At 46.9% G+C, this 23,275-nt stretch overlaps 1 protein-coding gene and 3 non-coding genes across 4 annotated transcripts; all 4 read right to left on the bottom strand.

Annotated features, from left to right (window-relative positions):
• Positions 1–2,269: 2,269 nt before the first annotated feature.
• On the bottom strand, positions 2,270–5,214 carry LOC119383213 (elongation of very long chain fatty acids protein 4). The gene has a single exon (XM_037651252.2). It carries the CDS (start codon positions 5,104–5,106, stop codon positions 4,321–4,323), a length of 786 nt encoding a protein of 261 aa, XP_037507180.1. The 5' UTR covers positions 5,107–5,214; the 3' UTR covers positions 2,270–4,320.
• A 10,441-nt stretch (positions 5,215–15,655) lies between these two features.
• On the bottom strand, positions 15,656–15,728 carry Trnav-aac (transfer RNA valine (anticodon AAC)). The gene has a single exon. It is a non-coding gene; the product is annotated as a tRNA-Val (tRNA).
• Positions 15,729–15,802: 74 nt separating this feature from the next.
• Trnav-aac (transfer RNA valine (anticodon AAC)) lies at positions 15,803–15,875 on the bottom strand. The gene has a single exon. It is a non-coding gene; the product is annotated as a tRNA-Val (tRNA).
• A 306-nt stretch (positions 15,876–16,181) lies between these two features.
• Trnav-aac (transfer RNA valine (anticodon AAC)) lies at positions 16,182–16,254 on the bottom strand. The gene has a single exon. It is a non-coding gene; the product is annotated as a tRNA-Val (tRNA).
• Positions 16,255–23,275: the final 7,021 nt, after the last annotated feature.

Below are 23,275 nucleotides of genomic sequence, written 5' to 3' on the forward strand. Positions count from 1 at the left end.
CGCGCAGGAGCGGAGGGCTCCCCCCCCCCCCTTTCCACCTTAATCATTTAAGGGAGGTGCCAAGTGGGCCTCACATCTTTACTTAGTCCGACCAGTCCTGTCGTTGCTTACTGTGCAGAGTAATGGCCATGTAGGTTTTAACGCGATAGCGTTAGAGAGCTCGTATCGCAGAAATTCGGCCGTCGGCGTCGGGGCCGTTGGTTGTGAGAGAAAAATCATCATCTTGTACGTGACCGAAAAATAAAAAAAGCTGCAAATAAAATAAATAATGAAAATGTTGCGGCCGAGTGAGAATCGAACCCAGGCCGTCTGCGTGGCAAGCAGGTGTTCTACCCCACAGCCACGCCTCTTTTTTTTTGTCTTTATTGCAGGGCTTCAGTTTTCAACCGTGAGAATTGTAGACAGGATGTACTCTCTTCTCACAGCCACGCCTCTGCTTGGAGCTGCACTGAAAGTAACTTTCATGCCTCCCAAAAATACGCGTCCTGTATTCAGGTGTCACAGTACGAGATGTTATATCGCAGTAATATTGCGTGGTACAAGCGTACATTGCCATAGGGAGTCACACCATGCCAATATCATAACGACTTCATGGTTTAAAGAGAACCACCCATTACAAAAGGAACACACATTACTGCGCGTATTCTCTTAAGACCACGTAGTGGGTGCATCGCAACTTCGAAAGTTTCTCGCGCTGGTTTAAAGCATGCTACCCATTACATAAGGCACACACCTTAGTGCGCGCATTCTGTTAAACACTCGTATTGTTCGAACTGCGCACATAGGAACAGAATATTGCTATCGCGTTCAACTCTTAAAGGCGAAGCTTAAGCGACCCCCAATTTTTTGACAACAATGGCGACCGAGGAGCCCTAATGTTGCGTTCTAATTATTTACTTCCTACTGTTACCCGCGAAAAGTCGAGGACCAAAGGCAGGCCGTTGTGAGAGTCACGTCATCACGAGAATTGGAGGTTAAATGCACTGTTCCCAAGCATGAGAACAGCGCGTTCGCGCGCCGAACGCTTGTACTGATGTCTCACCCCCCCCCCCCCCCCCAAAAGAAAGAAGAAAAAAAAGAAAGGAAGGAAGAAAGAAGGGAAGAAAGAAACAGTGCATTCATTATTACTTTTTCCTTTATATTGACTTTCTTCTCAATAGAACTGTGACAATATTGTTCTCGTTTTGAGCTCGCAGTACCATGGACACTCAGATAAACGGAAGAGAAAATTAGTGCAGTAGTGCAAGTCCACGCAGCTGTCATGAATGAAGTGGAAAGAACTGGCACGCGATTGTTATTCTCTAACCCGACAGCCGGGTAATGATATTCCATACCCCGAGCGCAAACAATACGTCTCACTCATTTGTAGTGCAACGGGAACATTCCTGCTCTGCAGCGTGGACAGCGGTCTCTCCGAATTAATCAACATTCCTTAATTAAACTGCATTTGTGAATTGTACGTTCTCATGTCCAGAGGTCCTCCACAAAGTATAATTAAAAAGAACGGGCGTGTGCCTGAACTCACGTAGGCCGAGTGAAATTCAGTTGAAAAAAAATTGTGCTTACGCGAATGAAAATGTAAGATTGGAAACTTAATTAACTGTAGAGTAAGGGCAATAGAGAATAGATGCTTGCTTTAGGAAGAGGCTTGAGTCAAACGAAATGCTGTCGTGCTAATAAGGTCTTGTTTGAAATAACAGGACGTACCCAACAAAAGTTTGCGAAAGGCCAGACACTGAGAGAGCTAGTCAAAAGAAACAACTAAGAGAACTCAGAATCAAGAGAACTTTACCTTTATCCAGCGAAATGCAGCCGAATCGCTCTAGAAACACAATTACGTGCGTTCGTTTAAAGATATCATTCAACATGGAAGTACAGTAAAAATACAAGTGTTTTTCTTAATTTACGTGGACTTAAATATAAGGAGGTGGTCCCCACTTGAGAGCATTTGGCACTGTGCACTTCGTGAACCACAGAATATAGTCCAGCTGTAAGATGTATACAGTAATGTGGTTCATAACTATTACTAGCGCTATCATTGTCCTTACTGTCCAAAGTATACTGTTGGGTGACTTTAATCGTTAAGACCTGCAAACGGCAAACACGACAGTTTGACAAGGTGATCAGTCGATTGCAAGGATCGCCTTGTGATCGTCTGGGCCTCCTCACTCGTCGTCTCTGCACTCTGTCCTCTGCTGAGTGGATTGTCAGGTGCACGAATAAAGCATTCACGCTACGAGGTGCGAGAGAGTAACCGAAACCACAATTTTCTGTATCTTCAACGTTTCTTTAATTCGTCATGGTGATATGTTTCATGATAAAAAAGAAAAAAAAAGGTATTTCCATTCTTTCATACTTCAATATACATTCAACAGCGAAACAGAAAGTCAGATACGCTTTATGTACAAATGATAGAGGAGCAAGGTTAATAGCGAAAATAAATAGGTATAGGAATAAAAACGTTCGATGAGAGCGAGAAGGCGTGGGAATTGACAAACTCGCTTCTGGATTGAAGTCGTCTGCTACAACCACAAGACATAACAGCATGCGTGGCGAGTCCTCAATACGCTCAAACTTTTGATCCGTGATGGAACGAGTATCTCATGCGAGTCCCGGTCAATGCTTCGAAACGGGCTTCGCTAGAGACTCCAGTGACGTATCTAAAGATACAAGTGGCGATTAAAAATACAAACATTCGTATGCAGAGCAGCTCAAAGTGAGCATTCAAGGTACGTCCGTACACGTTGAGGTCGACGACCCTGGGCAAAAAATATCACATGGAGCGTGGGCGGCATATTCAGGGCACGGCTCAGCGCGTGAGCACGACGTGACCAGACGAAAGCGGCTCTCTCATCATACTGCTCAATTCAGTCTTGGAGGAAAGACGGCTTGCTACATCCTTTGAAGCTTTCTTCGTCATAAGGCTCTAAAGTTGGAAGTGCTGGTTATCTTTAAGAAAGTGCGCGTGATCTATCCATGAGCTGCTCGATTCAAAAGAAAATTTCTTTCGTCGCTGTTTTACGGGATTCGTTTCATCGTTGAGCTAACTTTAGCTCAGCATGCCCAATTCACACGCTTCACTTAACTGACCATCACCGACCTGCAATTTATCGTCACTATTCCGTCGTTTTTGCCCTGAGGACTAGTATTTGAACTTAGACGGTGGACCAGGGCGGAAAGGTAATTGATTTCCATTGTGAAAACACCAGGAAATGTCGTTCCTTGATATGGCTCTCCGTGGTTTTCCCGAATAGGACGGATACGAGACGTCATTTAAATACCGCTGCTCGACCTCGCATTGTTTTCGAGAACGGAAGATAGACTTGCGAACAGAAGAGAATGGTCTGTGACCGCTCGACCTTTTCTCCTTACAGGCGCCGATACCGATCTCCCCACAGTAGACAGGGTCTCGCTCACGACCGCATTCAATGGATCCCCTGCACGTTCACCGTGTCTTAGAGACTGTGTCTTCCGGAGACTATTCTTTTTTTCTCTCTGGCAACCGTGAGTCAACTAACTGCTGCACGCGGCATAAGGACAGCTTGACCTTTACGCAAATGGCGCCTATGACGAGAGAACGTATTGGCACAAAGCGCCTGGAGGAAAGGAGGGAGCGTACGGAAAGTGCGCGCGAGCACAATCCTGCCTGTCTGGGCCGACGAAGCGACGACAGTGGCAATGAAAGCTAACAACGGGAGGCCGTCTTCGAAGCGAGACCGAAATGGGAACGCGGATCGCGTAAACGAAAAAAAAAGAGAGAGCAAAAAATTGACAAGCGAAAATAGGAAAGAAAAAAAAAACTCGTCGACGCTTCTTTCGCCTGGCACGTCGTATGTGCAATACGCGCGCCTCAGCCGCCGCCTCTTGCTTTCACCGCCTGCCACGCTTATCTTGCGGATTGTAGTCGTAGTATACATAAGAAGTCCGGGAGTATGTGCATACACGTTGCAACCTTCGATGCGACGATGAACGATCCCATCGATGTTGATGATGCCTGTACTGCGTACAGCTGTCAGAAGAGCTCGGATCTCTCGTCAACTTTCCGCATTCGCTGTCCTCCGTGGATAAGTGTTGTGCATAGCTGCGCGAGCGTCGCCAGCTGCGACACCAGTGAAAGTCAGGTATATTCGCGAACGCACTAGAAACCTTGATTTGTCCGATGAAACGCTCAAGACGGCCAAGAAAGTACGTCGAGCGGTTGTCGCCGCGATGCTCGCAGATTGCACGGTCCCTCGAACATCGCGGGAAAGACAGTCGACTGCATCGTCCGATTGGCAATGGTCCCTGCTGAAGTGATTCTAGTATATGGTGACTGGGGCACTAACAGTCCTTGACTAGCTTCTTGTAGCTATTTCGGTAGAACCGGAAGAACATGAGGAAAAAGAAAACGCACTCGCTGATGCACAGCCAGCTGAAGAAGACGGGGAAGCCACATCGCACGAACAGGGGCATGATGGCATGCGCCACGAGACCGACGAACTGGATGAGCTGTATCTGGGTGATGTAACGCTTCCACCACAGGTACTTCTGCACCGAGGGACCCAGGAGGGAGAGAAAGTAGTAGCCGTACATGACGACGTGCACACAGCTGTTGACGGCCGCCGTCATCATGTTGTTCCCGCCGCAGGCGTACTTGAGCACGAGCCACACGGTGCACACAACCATGGCATGATGCGCAACGTGCAAGACAGTCACGTGGCTCTGCTTCTTGGTGAGCACAAAGAAGACGGTGTCCAGCAGGTCAGCGATCTTGAGCATCATGTACCACCAGACGAGGTTTGTGAGGGCCACAGCATTGGGGTTGTCAGAGTAGTCCACCGGCTGGCAGGCCCAGCTGTAGCCGCCCCCTAAGTAAGTGTGCCGGAAGAACTGGACGGCGAAGTAGGCGCTAGCCAAGACGTTGGCCAGGTTGTACGCCATAATCAAGGGCTTGAGGCTGTAGGGCTTGCGGTCACGCATCCAGTGCGGGCCCACCGTGGTCACGAACGAGACGTACACAACCACGATGCTGACCACGGTGACGGGGCTGTCGACCATCGGCCATCCCTGGACCCGGGGGTCGGCGAGGGAGGACAGGTACCGGAATCCTTCTTCCAACAGGGCCATGGCTGCAGCACGTTGCGGGCAGTGGTGGTTTGGTCAAATCGATGCTGTATATATAGCGGCACGGATCGTCGTAGCACAGCGTTGCGCGTGCCCGCCTTGGTAGAGCGCTGAGCCGACACTGACGATTTGCGAACGAGATCGACGCCATTTAGACGGTCGGTCGCGGCGGGCTCGCTGACGTCAGGCAAATTCAAGTCATAGCCCGTGCCCGCGTACGCGTCGTAGTGTCGCGCGTTCTCCCGAGCCAATGGCGCGAGGTGTCGGACGCCATGGAGAACACTGATTGGTCGGTGACGTCAGTGACGTCATCATTATCGCCCGTGCAACATGGGGTGTTCCGAGGTGCATACTCGGCACCCCGAGCGTGCCCCCTTCACACCGTCGCCCGGCGCGGTCAGAACGGGCTGCGCGTGCGTGAGCCGCGTCGCGCGTCGCTGCGAGGATGTGCTTGACAGGAGGGGAGGTGGTGGGTGCAGCGCACGCGTTTCTTTCCACTATCGAACGTCGCGGCAGTAGCGCAGAGACGGTCCCGATTGGCGGGCGAGGCGACTGTGATGTCACAAAACCGGATTCACAAAACAGCGGGAGGAGGATGGGGAGGGTAGAAGAGCGGGTTCTTTTCGCGTCTGTCGCCGGCGCGTCAGACGGTGAACGAGTCAGCGTCGGGGAAACACGTTCACCAACGTGTAGCGGGAATCCGTGTGAGGAGGTCGGCGCAGTTGCGTCGGTCTGTGTTTGTTTACCCCGGCTTCTCGCACATGCGGTGGCGCGCGTGCCCCGTCGGTGTCGTCGCGTGCGTGCCCTTCGGTCAGCACCGCGTAAAGACAGTTGCACAAGAGGAAAAGACCGCCACTTTCGCCGAAAGGGCCAGAATTACCCCCGCCCTCGACCACGAAGCACGAGAGGCGGCTGGCACACGACCGGTCCGCGCTGGCCGTCCCGCTGACACACGAGTGTTGCCGTTTGTTCTTTGTTTCCGGGTTAATTCTTGCGGGAATCGCCCTCATCTCGTTCTCCTTACTCCGGGATTCTCGCCTTGCTGGGAAACGGGTTAGCTTGGGCATCACAGCGCCTGTTACGCAGAAGCAGCGTTATCTGTTTTGTAGCGAGCGTAGCAGGGTGATGTCGGTTGCGGCCCGTAACTTGTTTACTTGTTTTGGGTAAACACTATTTCCCCACAATCACGATTTGAATCTTCTGACTAATGGGGAGCTTCCAGCTTGGATCCGGAAAGGAGATAAGAAAGTAAGAATCAAAGTCTCCGCGTAACACGTTTGCAAAATTATGCTTGACTAGCGCCAACATTGATCCGGGGACTACGGATAAATTTCGACTACCTGGGGTTTCTTAACGTACATATAAGTCTCAGTACATCGGTTTCTTTTTCCCCATTTCGGCCCCATCGAAATACGATCGCCGTGGCCGGGAACCGAACCAGCGGCCTCGAGCTCAGCAACGCGACATCCTACGTATACTAAGCTACCATGACTGGTAAGATAGTACTTCTATGGTCAAAGATCCCAAAGACGTGTGCTTCAATCAAGCGGTTGGTGTATTTTTATAACCACTGAGCCTCACTTAACATTGAGGATATCCCCGAAAACGTGCGGCGGGCGTGCCCGGTGAATGAAATGCCCATAATCCAAACCAATTAGCCGGTACATATGGTAAACCACGCACGATGATATATCGACAGTGCAACATCCGACGCAATTAGGACACAACAATTTAGGCCGCATTTTCGTCTCGCGTGTAAGACGTTGTTAATATTAATATTATAGCGCATGTATGGAGAAATAGATGGCTGGGGGCATCCCGTCTTGCCAATCTGTTTGACAGTCAAATTACTCGTAGAGCTGTCTTGGCTCGATATAGACCATGATTCTCCGCATCTGCATTCGTTAAAAGCAGGAGCGTGTATACTTAATGTCGATTTTTTTACCTGACCTCGGAAACTGTGGGAGTGGACTTACGTAATATTCGAAGATCAGTTATCGTAGCATAACAGACCTTTCGATACAGGGAACACTATTAAACGCGACTTAATGCTGTCCCGAAGGAGAGCAAATACATACCGTTAAACTCCTCTGTTTATTTTTACCTCAGTAAAAGCGCAAACACGTGAGATATGGCATGGCCTGGCATACATTTCTTACGGTAGAGATGTCACAGCGAGTACCTAAATATAAATGAATGCTAGAGACGTTTTTTTTTTCTGATACTGGGCTGGAAATCCGTCGAGAGGAATTGAAGTTCGGGCTATGGCTGGTACAGATCCTTCATGGTACTATCGGTGCCAAAACGAACATGAGAGAGAAAAGAACAGTGCCAATTTCTGTGCCCTTCGCTTCTCATTGCAAATTCTGTATGGAGCAAGTTGATGCTTGATTGGTTTTTACGAATAGAGAGAGAGAGAGACAAACCTTGCACTGGGAAAGGGTTCGTATACATACATTGGCAGTTCGTTGCATTATTTACCCTTTTTTCAGCACAGGGTAGCCAGCCGGTCTGAGAAGTGGCTAACCTCCCTGTCCTTCCGTCTATTTCTTCCTTCCTTACTTTCTTAGATTCTTTTTTCTCTTTCCGGCACGGCAACATAGGGTGAATGACCGCTCGTGGTTTTGCATACATTCGTTTGAATAAGCACTGATCCCACAGGGGGAACGTCCTCGCCACACGTATTGTACTACGTGACTCGGCAAATGAAAATTTAAAAAAAAGAAGAACGGCATGGCGTTTTCGCAATTTTCGTGACCAACGAAACCGCTTACCTTGAAGCGCTTAACCTCGATTTATTGTCCGTGACCTGATAGCCCGATACGATCATTTTCACGTCTTCAATCTTATCTCGAACATCGAACATATTCTTCGATGGGCTCGCTGACAGTGAGTATCGCTACGTGACACTCAAAGAAAATTCCGATGCAGATTTAGTTTAACGTATCCACAGGGCTGTCTGGATGAGGTAACAACGACGAGGACGTGTTTCTTTTTCCTGGTCCGGCTTCCACCTTGGCAGATATTTACTACGCTTGTGGACATATATTATTAATAGTTGCAGACCTGTCTTACTTCCGCGCAGTATTGTTGTAGTTAGAATGCTATCCAGGCTGTTACGCCTACATCCTAACCTTGTAGCACGGCTTCAAACTCGATACAGTAATCTGGAATGCGAGCACGGTATTCTGAGTACGCAAAGCTAACTCAGCTTCACTGACCTTATCGCTAACTGAACAGGTCAAGCTAAAAAAACCTTGAGAATGTTGACCTAAGGTGAATCAATAAAAGTAATGTCAAGGTTAAGCTTTGCACTGAGAGCATTTAGGGCCTACACAACACAGGTCTTGTAGCAAACATCTAATACACATATGCAGATGTATATGTCTTAAATGAAAGCCGTATCGCAATAAAAAAAAAATGAATGCCATCGGCCTTAACCAGCTCTCAAACAAAGAATTGAAGAGAGTTAGCTTGACGTTTACTCTCCATCGGACTCAGACCGGTGTGCTCACCACAAGGTCCTAATTGCTACTCAGCGGGAACGCTGTAATAATATGTACAACACACTATGCCAGCGGCGAAAGACAGAGCTGCCGTCTTCAGCAGAGCCGATTGAGCTAAGTGTGGCTGTGCGTCCACTTGGCTTTGTCGCGTTTGCAGGTGAAGCACACCACCGTGTCTCTGGACAATTTTTGACACTCCAACACGCGAACCACTCTTGCGCTTTGATACAGCTATAGTGAAAACACGACGTGCGACAAGCGGCAACGATCGCCTCATGAATGAGTCTTGAGATTCCGCGTATTTGCTGGTGCATTAACACACTAACATATACGTTACGCATTGACTGCGGCTTGACACATCATTTACGCGACACTTCCTATAGACAGGATAAAACACACCTCCAGTCCGCAGTTGTTTTGTGGCCACCCAGATGAGGATACGCACGGTGGTCTGCTCGGGTGACCAAAATATGATTCGGAATTAATTACGCTGATTAGACAGAAGACTTTTCGCCCTTACAAAAAGGAAAAGCTTCTTCCACGACCAAGAATGCGCCTTAAGAAAATAACGCTTATCATTAAAAAAATAAAGCTTAAAAAAAAAGAAACGATAAATTTATCTTATGGAAATACCAAACTTCAGCGTATCCTGAAAGCCATAAAGTTGAAACGAAACTCCTTACCTTGAAGCAATTTTTAAGTAATTACGTGCGTTCTGTGTTTACTTACACATTTCCGAAAATTTACAATAGACTATGTGTCCTTATGTATATGTACTTGTCTACATTGTTCACCTTATACAGACTCATGTACAAAACTTTGTTTCGTGCACTGTGGGCTTATACTGCGTCATGCACGAGATGTCGTACTGTGTCCAATTACGTCAACGCGACAGCCTTTAGAGCCCGCGTCGCAAAAAATGCGGTGTCGGCCAGGTGGCGTTGTCAGTGATCGAAAGGTCCCGATGGATGCAATGAATAACCGAGCCGGAATCGAACCCAGGCATCCTGCGTGGCGGTCAAGTGTTCTACCACAGAAGAACGCCAGTACTTCAAACTGCTTGTGTAAAAGACCCTATGCAGGCTTCAAATCGGGCGATTAGTCACGTCAACAGACATAACATTGCGTGGCAGAAGCGTACAACCACACCAGGTGCCACACAATGCGAATTGCGTAACTAGCGGATGGCATAAAGCTGCCCGCCTATTTCAAAGCTCTCAGCCATAATTAATTATCATCAACATCATTATCATAATCCACATCAACAAAGTTTGAAGGTGTGAATGTGCGGGTATTCTGACAGGCCCGTAGAGGGTGCTTCTTTACTTCGCAAAAAAAAAAAATTGTGAATTGTGGCGTAGTGGATAGTTCGCAACTACACCAAAGCGACGCTACCTTTTCGGCAGTATAACAATACCATCGTAGTCTGTCTATACCGAAGATTTAAGCGTCCTTCAAGTTTCTGTTACCCTTTTCCTCTTTTGCTTCCGTGTTAATTTGTTTCGTTTGCTAATCGGCAGGGAATAGCCGGTGCCGCCCTAAAGGTGTCAAGCTTTCCTATTCACCATTTCATAAAAAGAAAAAAAGAAAGAAAGGCGAACTGACACTCACACAACCTGAGATTATCAAGGTATAACGACCATCTTGTTTCCGGGTCTACAGTGTTACTACAAATTATACGCCGCACTACCTGGTGAGGGTTGAAGGTTGGTGACCGGTGAACCCGTCTCTTTGAATCGGAGCGTTGTGAGCCGATCATTCACAAAAAAAAAAAGCTTATCGTGTAGCCTTCACAGTTTTGCGACGATAAGCAATATACTGTGCCGTAAGGTCGCAAGAATGACAGTGTGTGTCTACACTCGTTTAATTTCTACGTATTCATCTATCACGCTCGTATTGTAAGACAAAATCTGTAAGGAAGCTCCGCGTGTCTGCAAGTCAACGCACCGTACATAGGCGTGCGCAGGGTTCCCCATTAAGGGGGGCAAAGGTTCATCGCAGCGCCCCCCCACCCTACTAAGTCAATGTGTGGGGCAGATTTTGCGCCCTCCGCTCTCCTTTAGGTGACTAGAAGGGTCAATGTACGGGGCCGATTTTGCGCCCCCCCCTCTTAGGTGATTAGGGGGGGCGGCCGCCCCCCTTGTGCGCACGCCTATGGCACCGTATATACACTCTAAGAAAAAAAAAGGATTATGTGTTACCCCTTTGGGTGAGTCCTCACTAGCCATGTATATGACTCTCATTAAAGATACACGCTAACACTCTTGTGGGTCACGCGACTCTCTGAAGAGAGCATAATGATATCCAAATAGATTTGACGTGTTTCCTTAAAGAGATTCACATACGTGGCAAGCCAGAAGTCTACAAAATAAAGTCAAATTACTCTTTTTTTTTAACACGAAAGTGTTTTATGCCAGGGCCCACCACGGCTCCACTGACGCATTTCCGTCACGGATATGACGTTGTAAAACATAAAGACCTAAAATATGGCAAAGAAAAACTTAAAGAAAAAGTTCTGTCCCCCAGAGTCGAACTTATGACCCCACGATCCCCGGCGCGCAGCGTGAAACGACTCCGCCACAGACTGCACGTCCCTCACCGTAACGGCGTGCTATTTATATACACCACTTGCCGGTGGCGGTACTCAGAGATCGGGGTACACCGCGTGTTTTCGTTATCACTAGCGAGATGGCGCAAATGGCTCGGAGGGCGCGCTTTAAACGTCGTCGCCCCGCGCGTTGTGATGAGCGTGCACCTCTACAGGGCGTGGTCGCTCGCGCGCCCGCGCTTATCTTGTACGTCTTGCGCCCTTACCGCAAGTTTGCGTTGAAGTTACAGAAGAGCACGGAGGTCACTTCGCTCACTGCAGCGGCCGCTTTTGCGAAACGAGCGCGCTGCTCACAAACATATGTTACAACTGTGCCAGTTCGCGCTCATCCTGTGTATGTTCGTTCCGTGCGTCATTTCAGCTTGAGCAGCTGGTTGCAAGTTTCGAGCTGCTTGCCGTTCTTCGCGTGACATTACAACTTGTTGCTTTTGCATTCGTTCCTTCGCCCTCGGGGCGAAACAATGCACAACAAACGCTCAACTACGTCTGTGAAGACACGTTTTATTTTCGTGTTACACCGATTCCTATGACAGAGGGATCAGCCATGTTTTTTCTTAGAGTGTACCTCACCGGTATGCACGTAATTTTAGACATGCCGGACTACATTGCCTGGACCCCATTTACATTGTACGGTTTCCATTTCGGCTACACCGAAGGGGTCGCGACCATTTCGGTAGTGTGCCAAAACTACTGTCTCTAAACTACGAGTGCGGCAAGCTGGGCAGGTCGGTAGAGATGCATACTAAGAGGTTTAGCGAGCAAATATGGCGACGGATATAAACGGTACAAGCGATGTAGGGATGGTTGACGCCGCAGCCTGCGATCACTGCTGCGACGAGAAAACAATGCGCCGTATTTTTCTGTGCGAGTGACCCGTAGTAAACGACGTACGGGGACAGCTCATTTCCTGCCGTTCTCAACGGGCTGTACGACCGGGCTTTGTATAGAGAAAGCTTCACGACATGTGTACGGGACTCTTCATTATAGTCTTCCCGAGTGCCTATTATGAGAATGTCATCTTTGTTTTACGAGACCAAATGAATCCAACAGATAATTAGCAAAGGAAAGCATGGGGGACATCATTTGTTGTTTTTAACTGCGGTGTAGTAATTATGACGTAAATTCTAACTAATTAAAGTGGGCGAAAAAGCACCCTTTCCACCGGTGGAATCGCAACCCACAATCTTGGAATTACGCGTTTGATGCTCTACCACTTGAGCTACGATGAAAGACGCTTCCCCGTCCACTTTGTTGAGTATGGGTCTCACAGCACATCGGCTTAGAAAGGCACACGAGCCACCCTGCAGTACTTGAAGGCAACAAATTAAGCGACCGCCTGTGATACGCGCGCTGTTTGTTGTGAAATGCGTCTCTCCTTGTCTCTCTCTCTCTCTCTTTTACTCCCCTATCCCCCTCCCCATGTGTAGGGCAGCAGACTGGACGTAGTTTAGTTAACCTCCCTGCCTTTCTCATATTCCTCCTCTCTCTTGTCTGTGCGTGTAACACCTGGAAGTGTTAGCCAGCACCACTCGTAGCCAGGGCTGCGAGTGCAGAACGCTCTTACTTTTTTTTATTTCCTTTTTTTTGCCAGAGCGTCACGTGGTGCGTGAACTGCGCGCCAGGTGGCAGCTGCGCAATAAACCCAGTAAAGAAGAAGAACAATGCACGTGCTGCGGGGGAACTAAGGAAACGGCGGAGCACTTTCTGATTGAATGTGGAGATATACAACCAGGTGTACGTTTGGGCACGAGCCTACATGACGCCTTGGGTTTTAGAGACAATGGAAAGCTGAACACACCCGCGATTGAAATAAGTAAGAGACGGTTAGAGTATTGGTGGCAGAAAATTAGACAGAAAGGACAAAAATAAATATTGGGGAAAAAAATAAGGACATTCTGCCGTAAAGGGCAGAGAACTGGGCTGAAATTTTGTTTTTGTTTTTTTATGGAGTAAGATAGTTTTAATTGAAGTAGAGACACTAGGCCAACACTAAGAAAAAGAAGAGTAAAGGGTGTTTTTTTTTTTTTTTTTTTTTTTTTTTGTCGAGCTTGGTGGCACACTTGTCACCGCCCCGTTATAAAGGGGACGCTCATAGCATCCATCCATCCATCCTCGCATGCTACCTAAAGGCATTAAAAATAAAAGAACGAATGCAGGGAATTTTTGTTCTGTGTTTCATTGCAATAGCAATCATCCGGGCACTATGGAGGGACATTTTTACCGTTGAATTTGTCACCAGTGCCTTTACGATGTTACGGGTGTCGGTGGCTGCATGAGCGGCTGTATACCGGTCTGACAAAAAGGGACCGCTAACGTCAATTTAAACCTATTTTATCCTGTCACTGGGAGCGCACAACGGCCGATGGCAACCACGTTCATTTCAATCGCACTCGCCTGTACACTCTACAGCACTAGTGTTTGTTTCTGGTGCGCCATTCGCTTTTAATTAAAACATACTGCGAACCGAGCTTTAATTTTCTGATAGGGCTAGAGTATAACGTGCCGAATAAGAAAGTTAGCATGCCAAGCAGCCTATGTACGAAAACCTCCTACATCGTCCTTCCTTCCTTACTTGGTCGTTTCCTGTGAATGTCCTTTGTTCAGGTTTCCACACACTTTTTATGCTTGAGAGTGGAACTAAAAGATTGTGCCGGAATAAGCGCTATACAAAGAAATGTTACATTTAAATAGCGCCCGTAACTTATAAAGTTCTGCTTCCTGCGAATTAAACCCGCTGCGGCCCGTAGGCAATATTTGGCGAAGATGGCCTCTATAGCACAGTCGCGACAAATATTCCTTGTTATTAATACAAATACGTAGACAAATAAAAACCTCGGAATATACATAAAAAAATGAGGGCCAACCGTTAGCTCAAACCTGCTATGGCATCAATTTCTGCTAAAAACTTTACTCATTCACTTTCTAATAACTTTATTTACTCTGGGAGCCATGCTGCCCAACCAATTGTGGTCAGGCGGAAAGTGATGCACAAGATAACCGTTCGTCGTCAACTTTGTTGACAGATAGTCAACAGCACACTGAAATCGAGGAAGTATAAACTATAAACACACACACAACCGCGCCCGCACGCACCCACCCACACCTACCCACACACACGCACACACACACGCTCACACAGGCGCACATACACAGACGCGCGCGCACGCACAACTGCTATAATTGGCAAACGTCGTGGGGAACCGAACAAACACAAAGTAAAAATAACTTTGAAAAGGAAACAACCACATTATATAGGCCGCATTAAATTTCAGGCCTACTTCACCCTCAGGCCATATGCGGCGCCACAGCCATTACGACGTTGTGTCTTGCAAGAGCATGGTTCGGTAAAACGAAACTGTGAAGATATAAAATTGATTTGAGAAGAAAAGAAAGAAAACGAAGGGACTCGCTTTCCGTATACGTGCACGTACTAATGACTCGTATTCTCTTGGATATCTGCCAAATATTCAAGTGCCCCAAGCACGAGCCCTGCCCACACCTTTTTCTTCGATGCATCCAGAGGTGTCACCTCCTGCTTCTTAATATGCAATCTGTTCCTGCCTTAAACGGGAAAGAAACGCCACGCGGAGATGAACGTTCAATTCGACGGCAGCACAACAGACGTTGACGCGCATTCGGCGATATCAGGCGTGTGCGATTGCCACCGAGTGGCTTGAAGCACTTTCGTAAACAAACCGAGCGCGAGTTTCATAAGTACAGCGGAAAATTTTATGGAACGCCTGTATACCTATTTTTCCGCTATGCTGTAAAACACCGTTTTGTTTGAGCGATATAGCACATAGCTTAACAATCGGATCGTGCATTTGCAGCATAGCGCATAGGGACGTGTGTGGCGATGCGTCATTGACTGATGTTGCGCGGGAAACAGCAAGCGAGTCGACGTTGTATACGGTATTTGTGCAACCAGGTCTATTATAAAAAAAAAGGAATTTGTTCTGGGGTTTTACATGATAAGATTCCGAGGCACGTCATAGCGGGGGACTCTGAATCCGTTTCAACTACCAGGTGTTCTCTAAGGTGCAGCTAAATCAAAGTTTACGGGTGTTTTTCTATTATTTTCTTGCATTTCACTTCCATATAAGCGTGGTGCCTTGGCCGGCAATTGAACCCGCGTCCTATAGAGCGTAATAGCGCAAAATGTTAGCCACTGAGCTCCAACATTTATATCCATTCAATTCATTTCAGGGTATCTGCAAGGGACTGTAGTTTTTCGATTAGTTGAGTAACAATCTAACGAAATTCTCCATATGCCGCACACTTCGTTGCAGATAACTTCCTGCAGCAACACGATGTGTTCACGAAAATTTATTTTAGGTTATAGATGATACGTGCTAAGCACATTTTCTTTGCGTAAAAATATTCGTGAACATTATACAAAGAAAAAAATGTGAACTTTAAATTTCACCTTTAGAAGAAGCGTGCCTGCCAGGGATCGAACCTGGGATCTTCCGGGTGTTAGGCGGATGTGATAACCACTACACCACAAGCACAGCTGGATGAAGGTTACGTGAACGAGTCTTTGTTTAATAAAGTAGTACGAAACTGGGGAAAAAAAGAGAAACTTTGTGCCTGCCAGGGATCAAACCTGGGACCTTCCGCGTGTTAGACGGATGTGATAACCACTACACCACAAGCACAGCTGCGAGGGCTAACACTCCAGCAGGACATCGATTTTTGTTGCACAGTTAATGTATGCATCAACGCAGCTATGGATGCCCCGTTTTTGTTGTAGTGCATTTCTCTATGTATCACACACTTTGCTAACTTTTTAACACCCATTTCAGAAAAAAAAGGAAACAGTAATACGCTGAATTCTTCAGGAAATTTATGTTAGATAAAAAAGTGCTAAGTGTAATTTATTTCCGTCAAAATGTATATGACAGTATACGTGCTTAAATGTAGACTTTCGATTACTCGTTCAAAAAAAAAAAAAAAAAGGGAAGTGTGCCTGCCAGGGATCGAACCTGGGACCTTCCGCGTGTTAGGCGGATGTGATAACCACTACACCACACGCACAGCTATTCAAACGGCTGGGGGGAAATCACTTGACGGCTACGCTCTTTGAAACTGACCTATTTCCACGACCGGTTGCTCCGCCTCGGGCATGGTTGCGGCGCACTGGAAGATCGGAGCGAATCGCTAAACAGTTGAACTTGACTTTCAGAGTGGAACGAATATCTGAAGCTCCTTCTCAATCTCCAGTGTCCGCACGGAAACAATTACGTATTCACTCTGGCTCGTGGGGGGCCTAGACGCTCGAGTGTTTCAAATAAACATTTTTTTTTTATCTGCAACAAGTTCAGGACAACTCAAGACATGTTTTCATATCATTTTTACTCTTACGAGTCACGCGTGATGGCGCGGCGACAAGTCCAATCTTGCAGAGCCATGCTCGTGTACGAGCTGACCTCATGCGAAGGCGATGTAGCAGGGAGGCTTCTGCCCTGCTTAGCCCTTTTGTCGAACGGGACTTCTTGTAGTGGCTACTACAATGAATGGAAACGCCTGCCTTCAGGTTGTTCTAGAATACGTTGAGGCTGTGTAGGGGCCTCCTTTGTCGGCGTAAGCTCTGAGACATTTCAAGCAAGTCTGTCAGTCGCCTCACTGCCCGCTACACCTAAATGCGATGCAATCCATCGAGACCTCATAGCGAGTCCCTTGCTGCCCAATTCTTTGAGAAGGTGCACAAAATTTGTTTTCCCTTATCCAAAAGTACATTTTCCTGTAACAACTTCATAGGAGGCTTGCTGTCCGACAGTGATGCAACATGTAGCACCCTCCAATATTTAATATTCCTAACGGCTGTCTCAATCAACCAGCTTGCATATAGTGTCGACGAGAATGCGCTTTAATTGATCGAAGCCGTTTGACGAAAAGTTAAATGGCGCGCCAAGGACGTCTATCAAGGTGAACTGACACCTAACATTACTGCCGTTATTAAACGGACACCATAACGATGATTATCAAATTAGGCGGATGTCAATATTAAAGCACACTTCTGCAACCACTAATAGCCCGTTTTTAGTTAGCTGATGCCTGGAAAACAAGAAAAGGCGTATTAATCAAAGACATGTGGCAAAAGATAGCAACGACTGTGACGTTACCTCCCAAGCCCACCATAACGTCTACTGCGTCCTGACAATGTCTCCTAACGTCGAGATAATTGTCTTTCTCTAATGGGATATTACGCGCACTCTAAATTAATAAAAGAATCTAACTCAAGGAAACTGAGAATAGCTTAAGCGCCCGTTTACCAGTTGCAGTCGGTGAATTCGCACGGCGTATCTCCTTGGGAATGATTCTTGAAAATGGCACCAGTTTCGAGATACAGTTATTTCCTAGTGCATGACATGAACGTTCCAAGCAACTTTGCTACAATGCATAAAAACGGTCTATCGTTTTAAAAGGTAAGCTGAGCAATAACTATAAATTTTTTAGCGCAAGTTTGCTGATGTATATCTCCAAACTAGTACCACCCTCCCTCCCTCCCTCCCTCCCTCCCTCCCTCCCTCCCTCCCTCCCTCCCTCCCTCCCTCCCTCCTCACTCACTCACTCACTCACTCACTCACTCACTCACTCACTCACTCACTCACTCACTCACTCTTAGAGGTGAATCATCACACAGAGGGGAGTGGTTACAAGCAAATGATAAAACGGTATTTAGATCAAAAATACGTCAATACGAGAAATTGTATGCGTATTTATATAATAACACCATGCGCTGGCCTGTCTTGGCGCGCTATTCGCATTATTTATTTCCTAAAATATGGAATGAGTCCGCCGCGGTGGTACAGTTGTTAGGTTGCTCGGCTGCTAACCCGAAGGTCGCAGGTTCAATCCCGGCCGCGGCGGTCGCATTTCGATGGACGTGAAATGCCAGAGGCCCGTGTACTGCGCGATGTCAGTGCAGGTTAAGGAACACCAGATGGTCGAAATTTCCGGAGACCTCCACTACGGCGTGCCTCATAATCATATCGTGTTTTTGGTGCGTAAAATCTCAGATATTGTTACTACCAAAATATTGAATGAGCTTATTGTTAGTTTAAGGCCACTGAAAGCCCAGTGCCATTGTGATGGCAGCGAATGCGCAGCACCTGCATACACCACTTCACGCCACCTTGCAGGCAACCAGCCATGCGAGAACATATATGCGAGAAATGTCGCCATCCTTCATCCCATATGAGGGACCAAAGACAAAACAACCCGAACGGAAAATTGACACGACCATGCATAAACAGAATGCAATACACGCAGATAAAAAAAATAAATAAATACATACAAACTAGAAGAAACAAAAGGAGCTGAAGAAAGGTGATCGAAACTTTGAGGAAGGAAAAACGTATATGACGCTCAGGATAATCGTCGGTCATCCATAACGACTGCTTCCAATGTGTCGTCGCCTTTTCTCTCGTTTTTTCCTATTGTCTTTCTCACTTTCCTCAAATACGCTCTTTCCTCATTGACCACGCAAGTTTGACCATCAGAGAAAGCGGGCTACTGATCTCTCGCTGATCGCTATGCGACGACGCACCCTCGTCTCGAAGACGCCGCTACGTGTAGATAATGGTCGAAGCCAACTGATATCCTCCTTCGATTAGCCCCGCAGGCCAAAACACACCGCCGCATCATAACGGGCGCACGTGGCTTTATTCGCTTGGATGGCGCGGGCAACGAACGGGCAGCCCGTGCAGACAAACGATGCGTTAGCAACGATGCATATAAAGCAAAGTGAATAAAACTCTACGTTTATGTACAGAGCAGCCTTATCGTATTCTCATAAATCAAAGGCGCTGTTTGGACACAAACAAGCCTTCTGAGTCTCTCGTGACCCTGCAGCCGCAGTGCCCAAATATAAAGAGACGAGCCTTTATAGGAGCATGGCGTGTACATTAGAATATATGTGTATACGTCACCAGCATCTGTGTTGATGTCACCAGCATCTGTGCTAAAGGAACGGTCACGAGTTGGCAAATGCAAGCGATATCGCTGGCAAACGAGAACTGAAAGCGTTATTTCAGACGATATATCGGAGCACCTAAGGTAACGGAGCACGACGGTTTTTGTATATTCCATCAGCAATAATAACTCGGTCTCGCATTCTAGGAGCAGCTGGTGGTGAGAGAGAGAGGGAGAGAAAGAGGGAGAGAAAGAAGGGAGGGGGTAGCAATGCAGGAAAGGCGGGAAGATAAACTTCATAATGTCCAGCTTGGTACCCTATACGTGGGGGATTGTAGATTTCAGCGTTGATAGGAGGCCACGGATCACAATGTGTGCTGATAATCGCCCTTATGCCAGGCGGCTAATCGCGCGGCATTTGTTCGTATATATCTTCACGACTTTATTTCAGGCATGGAAAATCATTTTTAGCACTTATACAGCAACAGAAAGCTGAATTGGGCATTTTTTAGGATGGCGTGCATTTTTCTCATTGACACTTTCGCTCTGACAATAATGTTTGAGAAGTTGGGAAGTTGAATAACTAAGTACGTAATTAGGGAGAAAACGTAAGAATCTCAGCTGCTCCAGACAACGGCAGTAGCCGCCTGCCTTTATTCTGTACGGCTATATACGTTGTATTTGCGTATTTTTAACACTGAATGCATGGACGCATGTAACATACATCTCTGAACATGTATATTGATAACAGACAAACCAAACTCGTCAAGCCAGCTTAAAACTCCTCGCGCAGTAAATAAGTTCGATGTTTCGGCAGGTGCGTCACAGTGTGTCACATGTGCCACGGCGTCAACACGTGACATGACCTTAAGACGTGGTTGAGCGCTGTCCTGATGCCTTCAATGATTGTAGTTTTGCGTAGAATAGTAGGAACTCTTCACGATATTGTGCTTTAAGTGAGGGCTTGAGATACGTCTTTTTTTTCTTTCGTCGAGTGGTTATGAAGTTTCAATTAGTTACAAACCTCTACTCGAGATTGCCGGTCTAATGCTGACATAACTAAGAGGTTAATTTGCAACCCTTACATTATTAGGTAGATAAGCGACCCGAAGGTGTCTTTTGTGTGTGGAAGTGAGAGTGCCATTTCTACGAACCTTGTCAGGCGGCACGTATTATACGTTTCCATGTGGCGTGTTTCAAATAATTATAGCCAACCATCGCTGAGACAACCCGTAAAATGGCGTTTTTATTGGGAAGACCGCAACTGCGTCACGAAGCGTTCTTACAATGGTCGTGCGCAAAAAGCGAATACGGCAAAAAGAAACCCCAAGGTTCGTCACTGTTCACGCTTTGAGAAAAGAAAAGAATTATATAGTAGGTGTCGAGTACATTCGTATTGTCACACATTCACGCCTTAATAACGACGTTCGGCTTCGAAAGATGTCAACTCGTGACGCCATGTCATGAAGCATCCCACGACAGGAAGACGCCGCGTAAACACAACTATTTGTTTGGTGTTCTCGGAATGCCCGCTCTGTGAGGTTATGAATTATCAAGCAGCTGCGATGACCACGGTGAGCTGTGTACCAAGCTCCGCATGCGTAGCTGCATACGAAGAAGCCAGCGTCACAGAATCCGTTGGCTCATCACCACTCGTGATGCACGATTGTACCAACAGCAAACAGATTTAATGCGTTTGTAGATTGCACTCTTCATAGCACCTTGTTTTAACGAGGCACGCAACCGAGGAAACATCAGCAAATGTTATGCACATCTATCGACGTTGCTTCAAGAAGCTTACGCGCGTGCCCAGAGTATAAACAGTCGCCAGCGCTTAGTGCACGTACGCACAGTACAGCAAAACACAACAAAACCTCACGGTGGTTCTTCGATATCGTGCGATTCAGTTGTATAGAGCCCTCAGAGTTCCCGCAATAATCAGTAGTTTCAACGCGACACTTTCACGCGTCGGCAATGAGAAACAAAACTACTTCTATTGAGGTTACATTGCAAATGACTTGGTAGTTGGTCAAAGTAGAATTGACTGTGAGAGCGTCTGCTAGGTTTGCTCGCCGCTGTAAGGCTTAGGCATGTTAACCGAGAAACGGTCATAACGCATGCGACAGACACTGAACCCTGAATATGGAAGTGTCTGAAACCATTTCATGAGGAAAAGGGAGAGATGGTGCACCTAAATGTTGAATCGTCGGTGACTTTGCCGCTGCCATCGTTTCGCGCACGGCTTTCGTTCCGGGCACGAAACTAAAAAAGGGTAGTGTATATATGTCTTAGTCTTCTTTCTATTATAATCACTCTTTTTCGCGACATAAGCGCAGCGTAAAGTGCACCTAAGTATATAACATAAACACACGGGAGTTTTCGCATTTCGCGTCCATCTAAGTATGGCCGACAATCGAACCCGCGTGCTCGAGCTTAAAGCGCAACACTTTAGCCGCTAAGCTAACACAGCGCGTATACATCTAAACAGCGCTTTTAAACAACGTTATATGCGCATGATTGCACTTCCACTCCATCTCACAAGTAAACACCGTGCAACACTACCGAAGATATGAAATCCGCATTGGCAATATCCTCGTGCAGAAGGATGTAGCTTCGAACGTAACGGTTTTATTAAGGCGAAAGCCCTAAATGCCTCACGAAATTTGATCGTCGGTGGCGTCTCGCCTCCTGCGGCGTTGGGGACGAGTGGTGCAAAAAATCATCATCACGTGATGACGTCACCGTGACGTCACAGATCGCAAAAATTTGTGCCGTCATCATGACGTCACAAATTCTGGCGTGGCGTCACGTGACGTAACGCCACAAAATGATGGCTTAGCTTGGTACACGATACGTTACAGCGATACGTTTGTTATCTGATACGTTAGGCGCTCCGCACATGCACGTTGCATTCATGAAATGAGCCATCGCTTTGTTTCATCTCACGTGGGGGATATCGCCGCGGTATGGTTTGTCGTTAGTATTCGGATCAGCTGTTCGTTGTGACGCTGCTTATAGCCTTGCAGAGGCGATCGACGCCGAGGCGTAAAAGCAGTTTGCTTTCAACATAGCTTGTGGCGACGCAACATTATAGCGCTGGTGATGTACCAATAATGCAGAACGCACTGAATGCCCGATTATTCACTGCATTCGTAACGTTTTACTTTTTTAGAAACTTGACGTTAAGAAACTCTGCGACTGCATCGTTAATTTACTGCCGCGCTCAGTAGTACGGCACGTTACGACTCGTCCGAGTCTAGTCACATACAAGCCCAACCACATAAATTTGTCTTAGCTCTTCGGCCTTTACCCATCCAGCTCTCAAAGGCGCGCCTACCGAAATAGTGGTGTTGCTGCTTTTCGACGTTGTTTTATCGGTCTCGACGCACGACTCGCATGCAAACCGGCATTAAAAGCTTGCCACACTTCTATGTATCCGGAACGTACTCGGTGTTCGAGTATTTCCCGTACAGCGAACATAAAAAACATAAACGTAAGCGGGCGGGCCCTCGGCACCAATGAGACAACTAGAACTTTTTTGTGAATCGTTCATATAGTTTCTACGTGTGTGATCACCTTGTATAAGATGCGAAATAGAACCAATGTAAAGCGGGTATTCCCGAGGAACCCCAATGAGCTAACACACATAGGGCTCTTCCCAGCACGTCAGAGGCCATTCTGTACAACGCTCGCATATGTATGCTGAACGAAACAAACTACTCGACAACACATTAAGGGCACTAGCGGAACAACGTTTCGTGAGTGAAACATCGCACGCAAGAAAAGAAAAAGAGTATTTATTATGAACCTTATGTAGCGTATAATCGTTCAATTGCAAAGTGCATATAAACTGAACCGACAGCGCTGAGGGTAAGAGTTCAGGCCGCGGTTCCTTCTGCTTTACTTGAGTTGTAGGACCAAAATAGGCGCCCTTATACGATTGTCCACGGTTGAATTTGGCCTCCTAATTAATGTTACTTGGCGGTTTAAAGCCCTTTCCTGATCATGTGGCCAAGTAATTACATTCGAAGCTTATGAACGCTTACCGTTTTTCTGAAAGCATGCACGCCGACAGTATCTTTGACATTTACGCTCGATGTGAAACATAGAACACGCGGGAAATATACGTTTTGATAGCAGA

This window comes from Rhipicephalus sanguineus, chromosome 2 (assembly GCF_013339695.2).
Source record: "Rhipicephalus sanguineus isolate Rsan-2018 chromosome 2, BIME_Rsan_1.4, whole genome shotgun sequence".
Classification (NCBI taxonomy): domain Eukaryota; kingdom Metazoa; phylum Arthropoda; class Arachnida; order Ixodida; family Ixodidae; genus Rhipicephalus; species Rhipicephalus sanguineus.

Coding starts and splice junctions, on each gene's coding strand:
- LOC119383213 (XM_037651252.2), bottom strand. CDS start 5,106: ATGGCCCTGTTGGAAGAAGGATTCCGGTACCTGTCCTCCCTCGCCGAC.